Raw genomic sequence first — 9,833 nt, 5'->3', positions numbered from 1 at the left:
TTTTGATGGAACTGAGCCCCAGTGTTTTGCTTCCATGTCAGTCGAAGCTATGTTTACAGCAAGCGCGTGCAGTCTGCACAGCAAGACGGTAGGGAATACTGGAAACACGGCTCCAGGCACCCTGAATGCTGAGTGAGTTGTCCGGCACCAGAGGCAGGGGAACCAATGTTGTATCTTTATGAATACCTCACTAAACCATCGGACTATTTTACCTGTCAACATTGCCCCTGCCTGATGTGTGCTCACATGTGGAGAAGCAAGATACCATCACTCGCAGTGCTGCGACCCTAAGCAGCCAATGGCTAGCCAGGGAGCGGATTGACACTTCAGACAAGCCAATGGCTGAACGGGGCTGACCAACGGCCACACTCTTTGCTTGCTGTCTACAAGTTGAAGTAAAATATGAATGGAAAAGGGAAACAGGCATGCTGCCCAATGAAAAGTACAAAAAGTGCACACATTGAAGAATTTTCTGTAAATTGAATTTATTTGTACAAAATGATAAAACCTTCCTTGAGAATTAAATTAGATGACCAGCCCTGTGAAGGCCTGGTTGAGTCAGACCACAAGTTACTCGATATAAATTATTTAGGAATCAGTTTCTACTCTTAATTTATTCACATTAGCAGCGCGTTTGTTCTAGTAAGATCTAACTAATATTTACCTAAATGTGTCGGTTGAGGTGCATTTATATTTCTCATTAACACAATAAAACATTTACAGATAAAAATGGCTTTGAAAAAGTACATCGAAAGTGCAGCAGCCGGTTGGCGACTTGTGTATCCGAGGTCCAGACCTGCTGATCCTGTCGGTCGAGATCCCTGGATCTCTCTTCGAACCTACTCTGCTCTCGCCGTCCTCACTTTTGTCTGTGCTAGGCAGGGCACTGGCCTCTGTGGATAACAGGCTGGCCTCTGAGACTCTGTGGGTAAGGGACTGGCCTCTGTGACTTTGAGGGTAATGCCCTGGCCCCTGTGTGTTTGTGTGTAATACACGGCCTCTGTTGTTAAGGCACTGGCCTCTGTGTCTTTGTGGGTCAGGCTCTGGCCTCTGTGTCTTTGTGTGTAATACACAGCCTCTGGTGTTAAGGCGCTCGCCTCTGTGTCTTTGTGGGTAAGGCACTGGCCTGTGTCTATGTGTGTAATATACGGCCTCTGTGGGTAAGGCACTGGCCTCTGTGTCTTTGAGGGTAATGCCCTGGCCCCTGTGTGTTTGTGTGTAATACACGGCCTCTGTTGTTAAGGCACTGGCCTCTGTGTCTTTGTGGGTCAGGCTCTGGCCTCTGTGTCTTTGTGTGTAATACACGGCCTCTGTTGTTAAGGCGCTCGCCTCTGTGTCTTTGTGGGTAATGCCCTGGCCCCTGTGTGTTTGTGTGTAATACACGGCCTCTGTAGTTAAGGCACTGGCCTCTGTGTCTTTGTGTGTAATACACGGCCTCTGTTGTTAAGGCACTGGCCTCTGTGTCTTTGTGGGTAAGGCACTGGCCTGTGTCTATGTGTGTAATATACGGCCTCTGTGGGTAAGGCCCTGCTCTCTGTGTCTTTGTGGGTACAACACAGGCCTCTGGGTGTACACGAGTAAGGCTCTGGCCTCTGGGTCTCCGTGGTTATGGCACTGCTCTCTGTGTCTTTGTGGGTAATGTAATGATCTCTGTGTCTTTGCTGGTAAATGGCCTCTGAGTCTCTGTGGATAAAGCATTGGCCTTTGTCTGTTTATGGGTAAACTACTCACCTCTGTGTCTTTGTGTGTAATACGCAGCCTCTGTTGTTAAGGCACTGGTCTCTGTTTGTGTGTAATACACCGGCCTTTGTGGATAAGACACTGGCCTCTGTGGCTAAAACACAGGCCTCTGAGTCTCCAAGGGTAAGGCACTGGCCTCTGGGTCTCAGGGGGTAAGGCGCAGGCCTCTGAGTCTCCGCTGGTAAGACAATGGCCTCTGGGCGTCGGGGGGTAAGGCACAGGCCTCTGGGTCTCCACGGGTAAGACACTGGCCTCTGGGTGTCCGGTGGTAAGACACAGGCCTCTTGGTATCAAGTGGTGACGTACCCGTCTCTGGGTCTCTGTGGTAAGGCACAGGCCTCTAGGTCTCTGTGGGTAAGATAGTGGCCTCTGAGTCTCCACGGGTAAGGCACTGGTCTGTGGGTCTCTGTGTTAAGGCACTGGCCTCTGGGTCTCAGGGGGTAAGGCACTGGCCTCTGGGTCTCAGGGGGTAAGGCACTGGCCTCTGGGTCTCAGGGGGTAAGGCACAGGCCTCTGGGTCTCTGTGGTAAGGCACAGGCCTCTAGGTCTCTGTGGGTAAGATAGTGGCCTATGAGTCTCCACGGGTAAGACACTGGCCTCTGGGTGTCAGGTGATACGGCACCAGTCTCTGGGTCTCTGTGGGAAGACACTGGCCTCTGGTTATAAGGTAACTAACGCCTTGTAAACGATTGACCCTGTGAGATTCCCCACATGGAAGAGGGGGGGCTCCGGGTGAAGCATGGTCCATGGCACGATCGGTTGTGATCCACCAGATCTCAGTTGGGACATGGTGATCTACCTCTTCCGTGGCACTAGTCTTCCCCCGTCATCGTGTGTGGTGGGAAACCTAGCCCCCTTGCTGGAAGGGTCTCCACAACAACCACAATCCCAAACTGGGAAACAGTGTCAACAAACTTTCCCAGCCTCATGCTGCTGTGGGGGAACTTCGTGCCAATGTCCAGTCTATTCCTTGAAACTGCCCTGAGTAGGATGAGTTTACTCCCTGAGTGACAGCAGGTCTTCCCTCAGGGGGCCGTGTATTACCTCCTAAAACACTGGTTGTTACTTCATACGGTACAGTGGACAAGCTCCCTTGGTGGTGGCCCAGAGGACCATCTCGGAGAAGGGAAAGTGCTCTAGAACTTTGTGCTGAACATAAGTGGCCACCTAAACATAAGACTGGGCCAGCACATTCTGTGCCACCATGTAGGAGCCAACAATCTCCTGGCATAATCTGATTAGGAATCACCCGGTGGAAGACTCCGTTAGGCACATATTGCGTAAAATGGGGAGTTGGGTTCATCTCAGGATATCTTATGAACAATAACAAGCTGCATTTTTGCCAACTTTGGTACATCCTGGCTGTAACTATCAGATTTCAAATCCTGTGACAATAAAGAATTGTGTGTGAGTACTTAACCTGACAAGTGCCTTTTGTGGCGTTAAGGAAATGGTAACAGAACACTCTTCCGTCTAAGGGTAAGGGGTCACATGGCCTTGCAGGTCCCACCCTAGAAGGACTCTATCAGATAAAACCTTGTGTATTCACATATGAAAGTTGCATTTTTCTCTTGCCTGAAGAAGGGACCTTTTGTGTCCAGAAAAGTCTGGAAATAACTCATTTTGTCAGCCAAAGTTTTACCTCCTTTTGTTTGAGCAGTCGCTGTAATGTGATGTAAGGTGGATCGGTGGAGCGCTGCTGGTCACTCGCGAGGGTATCCAGGCGCTGCGACATCCAGCCCTTGCTGAAGAGCCTGCTGATGTCAATCACAACACTTTTGGAGCACCAGTTGATCAGACTGGCAGTGCCAGCACTTTCACTTCTAGAGCTGTGGCCAGCAGGGGCCTTCTTCACACTTTGGAGTCTTCTTGTCTCCCCCGTTTGCCCTGAGGGGTGTCACGGCCAGAGGTCAACCAGAGCAGATCGGGCTGGCCAGTCACAAGAGTGGTCAAGTTCTTGTTGGCGCTGGGTCCTCAGAGCAGGTTGGCCATGCTGGACGAGGTCTCTCTCTGCCGGTTCTCTGCCAGCCTGCCTGAGATGGTGAACACGCCGATGTTGCCCCTGTTGATACCCCTGGTAACACTGGGACAGAAGAAACTAGCCAACAAGTACACCAGCACGCTGAGGAAGAGGAGGGAGCCAATGGTGGCCAGTGTCACACCTACGCTGAACTTGGTGTCCAACGGGCGTCTGTCGCCGACCTGGGAGGTGGAGTTGGCCAACACGACTAGGATAGTCCCGCACACCAGGATGATGACGGCGCTGATCAGGAGGACTATGGAATCAGAGAAGCCGCCACTCTTGAGTGCGTCAATCTGATCCCGGCTGCGGATGCAGTTCATGTCCTGGACGGCGGAACTGAGCAGTTGCTTCATCAGGATGAGGAGGGCCAGGATGCAGAGTGTACTGCCCACCGCCAACCGCCACTCACTAGAGCGACTGCTGGTGCTGTTCACAAGCACAATCCCACCCACCCCACAGAGCAGGATGACGATCACAGCTACACTGTAGCACAGAATAGACTTCCTGGGCTCCTGAGACCACCACAATTCAATGTGCTCGTCCAAAATGTTCTGCTCCATGCGGCGTGGATCGAAGGGGGGTCTGGGTGGAGAAGCCTCCTCCATCCTTTCCATTCTGTGTCCACCTGAAGAAGATGGGTGCAAGATAGAGTGTCCACGTCACGGAAGGAGGACCTCTGGATGGCAGCACCCCCCATCACTCAGGGACATCACTGTTGTAGTCGTGGTGCAGGGTAGGGTTTCCATGTCTGTTGTAGTGCTTGCAGACCGAGTGACTCCTGTAGAGAACTACAATGCTGCCCAGTGATTGCAGACCCTTTGACTCTTGCAGAGACCTAGGGACATGTCCAAGCGGTTGTAGCCCCGGTGACTCCCGCAGAGACTTAGCGATGCAGCCCAGTGGTTGCAGGCCCTGTGTTTTTTGCAGAGACCTAGTGACGTGTTCAAGTGTTTGCAGCCCTTGTGACTCCAGCAGAGACTTAGTGATGCATCAATGGTTTCAGATCTTGCGATACCTGTAAAGACCTAGCAACGCTTCCCAGCAGTTGCATGCCCAGTGACTCTTGCAGAGACTTAGTGGCATGTCCAAGTGGTTGCAGACCCAGTAACTCCTGTAGAAACCTAGCAATGCGTCCCAGTGGTTGCAGACCCTGTGACTTGCAGAGACTTAGGGATGCATCCCAATGGTTGCAGACCCTGCGGAGACCCAGCGTCGTGTGATCAGGATATTGTGGCCATGGTCTTCATGTCCCAGACACCGTAGACCTCTCAGATGACGGACGTCATGGATGTTCTAGGAGGATGGAGACACCACTGGATCCCGAGGCATCCTTGACCACTTCTCTTCCATGTCACCTGAAACTGCGGAAAAGAAGACAGCATTAAATGAAAGCAGAGGTCCTGGGCACGTACAGCACTCTGTAGGCTTTCAACTAAGTTTGAGCTACATAAATACCATATATATGTATATATACTGTATATACATATAGAGGTGTATTTTGTACACTGAACTCAGGTATTGTTGATGCTGAGGCCACCATATGCAGGTTACTGGAAAAAGGGTCTGAAGCCATCCTTTGTGTATTCCCCTATGTTCCCAGCATAGAATATGGGGAATTCAAGGGGAATAGGCATCCTGTATGAGATATGAGGACCACCTTTGTGGTAAATTTAAAGGAGCTTCCTATATAGGCTATGAAGTGTGAGACCATCCATTATGGGATATGAAGCGTGAGACTACCCTATATGAACTATGAGGAATGAGACCATCCTATATGGGATATGAGGAGCGGGACCATCCCATATGGGATATGAGGAGTGGGACCATCCTATGTAGGCTATGAGGAGTGAGACCATCTTCTATGGGATATGAGGAGTGAGACTATCCTATATGAACTATGAGGAGCAAGACCATCCAATATGGGATATGAGGAATGAAACTATCATCCTATATGGACTATGAGGAGAGAGACCATCCTATATTGGAAATGAGGCATGAGCCGGGCTATATGGGATATGAGAACCGCTCTGCAGGGTATATGGGGAACATAAAGTACAACCAGTATCTTATATAAGATATGAAGACCACCTTGATGGTAGAATAAAATAAAGAGACCTTTGAATGCAGGCTATGGTGTGTTTAAAGGAGTGAGACCATTCTATATGGAATATGAGGAATAAGACCAACCTATATGGGAAATGAGGAATGATCCATCCTAAATATGCTATGAAGACCCGCTGGTGGGGTATGTGGGGAATACAGAGGGCCAGGAGTATCTTTCAGGGGATATGAAGGCCACCTTTATGATGAGTAGAAAGGAATGAGATCATCCTCCAAGGGATACGAGGACTGCAAACATCCTACATCGATATGAGTGAGCCATCTGATATGGGGTATGAGGGCCGCCCTGCAGTGGATATGGGGAATACTAAAGGACAAGAGCATCTTATATGCGATATGAAGACATCCTCTATGGTGAGTATAAAGAATGAGAATTTTGTAAGTGGGATATAGGACTTTCAAAGGAGTGAGACCATTCCATATGGGAATATTTATTATAAAGTTGTTCATGAAATCTGACAAAGACAGTGCATGCACGTGGATCATATTTTAATAACTTGATGATAAATTTGCTAACATTAGCTGATGACTCTCAGCGCCAGCAATAAGCGAGTTCTCTGCAGCTTTGCGCCTTACTCCCTGCCTCCCCCAGTAGTCCCATCCTAGCTTTTAGGCTGGAAGGCTACGATTCAATCAGCTGCAGCCATGCCGCGAAAGACTTAGGAGCCCCCCCTTCAGCTCCACCTTAGCATCATCGGGACCCGTCCCAGGGTCAGCTGTCAATCAACAGCTCTACTAGACCTACAAAGATGGCGGCTTCCAGCGTCAATCTCTTTATCCCATCCCACACTCTCAGCGATGGCCTGGCGCAGCCGTGTCACGATTCTCATTAGAGACCCTACACTAGCTCCAGACATTCCTGATTCAGCGATACCTCCCTTTAGAAACAGGCCTGTGTGTAAAGAAGGCTCCATTCATCCGTCACCATCCACAATCACCGCACACCAACCACCTCTTTTTCTGCAGCCTGCACCCCCTCTCATGAGCCAGATAAGCACTTCTTCAACCTTGGTCAGATCCTGACCCCCATTTAAAGTCCTTCCAACACTCTTGTTGCACTGCACTGTGTCCTTTTGACTAAGAAATAAAAAAAAGGTGTTGGGTGGAATGCTTGAATTCATCTCAGCCACCCGTAATTACTCAGGCTCCATCTCAATCCATCTGTTTTTGCGCACCATGCCACTTCAGACAGGAACCAGTAATTTGCAAATCAAACTTGATCCGGCCCCAAGAAGAATATTGCGCTTTTTTAGGACAGACGTCCTGGCAGGAGCCGGGGCTACATCCTGGGCCTCACTCAAAATACAAACCCAAGCGCTACTGAAGGAGTGAGCTGCCTCTTGAGTAGTCATTTTCAGGTGATCGGCCATCACACCACCTCAATGGTACTATCATCCTCACCACTCAGGTGCCCTCTGCTGTGTTGTAGAGTTTCAGGTAGTCCCGGAAGGAGAGGCTTCAGCTAAATCCGTGGAGACAGAACTAGGCTTGAAGGTCCCAGTATCTGCTGCTTTTCAGAAGCTTCTTAGGTCATCTAACGCAAGCTTCTCCAACGATTTGCTCTTGAGCTACTAGTAGCTCTCCAGCTACCTGTAATTAGCTCTCCTGTGTGCAGTCCAGCCTACTAAATTAAAAGCCTTTGCTTGTCTGAACTAATGTATGTATATCAAAATTGGAAAGTGCGTACTTGAAATGAAAATGTGTGCACCTTTGGAACTCCTAAGCTGATGTTTGGAGGAAAAAATGGTTTAATTTCCTAAATATATTCAAAGCTGATGTTTAAGTGATGAATCAGTTGGGACGTATATTACTAATATAATTAGCTTGGTGCCAGGGACTGCTAGGTACCACGCATGTAAAGGCATTCCAAATTGACAAACCCTTTTTGCGTTACTGCTGGCAACCCTGCCTAATGTATGGAGGGGATCACTGGTGCTAATCGTGCAGAGGTTGGCCGCTAATGTAGTCTTGTCTGATGTGATGACTATTATAACACAACAATACTAGTAATTTAAGTAACCCGGGATGATTTTAATTGAACATAAATAGCTGTTACTTAAAAAAAGATCACTTCCTCCAACACTCTGGACTCAGTAACAGAGTCAAACCCCTTCCTTTTGTCACTCTGGGCCGCTTAGCTTTGCGTGACATAGCATTACTCCTTTTGACTTACGTACCCGAATCTATGCTATGTCAGGGGGGTACCCTTCTGTCAGTCCTTTCCACCACCCTCCTTTGCTGTCCAGTTGCATCAGCAATGGATGGCTGCCTCGAAGGGTCCCACAATTGAACAGCAAGGTCTTGAGTGAAGAATTTCTCAGAATCAGTGTGGTGTCACGTGATCCATCAACATGAGGTCCTCCAGGGCGGCCCCCACAAACCAGCTCACTCTAAGGTTCTCAGTGACCGGCCTGGAGACTGCCACACGCAAGAATGTCAAAAAGCCTACACGATCATCAATAATGGTAGACTGAAGAAATTCCCAGAGACTCTGATCGCCGACAGGAATACTGGTACAACAACAAGCAGACAGAGCTCCTGATCTTCACATGGCATCTGAGGGTTGCCAAGAAATAATTCTGAGAAAACATTTAAGATAAAGAGCAGAGGGTTTCTCAGAGGCTTGAAGATTGAAGCAACGGGCAGACTTCCTCCAAGAGAGTCAAACAGAGGTCCTACATAGCTAAGACCTCCCTGTGGAGATGGTGTTGGTGCTTGGTGGATGAGGGGGCAGGGTGGCGGGAGGTATCAGTGATAGTCTTGCTGGGGGTAACCGAACTAGTAACCGAAGGGTGATCTACGTCAGGGGTAGAAAGCAACTGGGGTTCAGGTGCGTGTCTGCAGGGGACTTTGTACGCGGATCCGCACACAGGTGTGGGGTTGGGGGGGGCTGAGGGTGCTCAGAACATCTGGGGTGGTGGGGGCAGAGTACCAGGAACAGGCAGGATGGCGCAGTCCTGACAATGGACAATGCCCCACATCACATCACTTTTGTGCCAGGGGAACACCAGGAGCTGTGAGACACAAACAAACACTTCTTTATTCCCCAGCATTAGTAGGAAAACAATGTTTCATGTAAGCAAATGAGCACTCAGCGCGGTGTGACGCAGGCCCCGGAAACAAAGCCCTTGTGAAGACGGCTCTACAGTAAGGGCTGTGGCTCTCCCCGTGTTGTTGCCTCACTCTTGCTCCTGTCTTGTCCCTGCTTTTCCCTCCATTTGTGAGTGCCTTCTCCTTGCTTCTCCCTCGCTGTCACTGCTTTCTCCTTGCTCCCCCACCTGTTTTTTGTGCAGCCTGTCCATGGAACTCTGGACCATCACTTCACTTACAGAATACCGAAGCGCCCTCAAGACCTGGCTGTTCAAATGAGCCTCTGGGACCTGCAAGCGCCTGGATTCCCTGTGGGGTGATTAGCAGCGCTTTACAAATCCTGATTGATTGATTGCTTGACTGTTAGTGATCCTTCCCTCATCTGCAGCCTTTAGCATGTTGGATCACGCACAGGTTTAGATCAGGTGTCCTCAAGATCCCCACCTTGGTGGAGATTTGCCCCAGCTGCTGTCTGAGGTGGGAACCTGGATGAGTAACTACTACTTCCAACTAACTCAGTCTTACTTTTGGAATTAAGGTTCAGGGCCTTCTCACTGTCCCTTGATGCCCCTGGCATTTTTGGGCTGAATTTTACCCTTGCAAAAAAGGTAAGGAACCAGGGAGTCTCTTCTGACTCTGATGGCCACTTACACGCCTGTTCATTGACCTGTTAGAAGCTGAAAGGTTCTCGGTCTCTTCTTTCCCCAATGTACCAAGCTCTGTTGTGAGGTAACCATTATAATACTTCTTACTTTGGCTTCCGAAAAAACTCTTGAGTACTCTTGAGAGGCCTCAGAAGACAGCGGTCCCAGCTATCTTGGCCAGGACAGCCCATGTCTTATCAGCTGGTCAAGCCCTC

The 9,833-nt window shown here is 49.4% G+C and overlaps 1 protein-coding gene across 2 annotated transcripts in view; it reads right to left on the bottom strand.

Annotated features, from left to right (window-relative positions):
- Positions 1–468: 468 nt before the first annotated feature.
- Positions 469–9,833, bottom strand: part of TMEM125 (transmembrane protein 125) — an 86,321-nt gene continuing 76,956 nt past the window's right edge. For both annotated transcript variants that reach the window (XM_069227788.1, XM_069227789.1), the window contains exon 2: positions 469–5,124. In XM_069227788.1, coding sequence (XP_069083889.1) covers positions 3,715–4,377 — 663 coding nt within the window. In that variant the 5' untranslated portion in view covers positions 4,378–5,124 and the 3' untranslated portion in view covers positions 469–3,714. The remainder of the gene's footprint in view (positions 5,125–9,833) is intronic.

This window comes from Pleurodeles waltl, chromosome 4_1 (genome assembly GCF_031143425.1).
Source record: "Pleurodeles waltl isolate 20211129_DDA chromosome 4_1, aPleWal1.hap1.20221129, whole genome shotgun sequence".
Taxonomy (NCBI): Eukaryota; Metazoa; Chordata; class Amphibia; order Caudata; family Salamandridae; genus Pleurodeles; species Pleurodeles waltl.
This window is presented reverse-complemented; position numbering and strand designations above follow the sequence as displayed.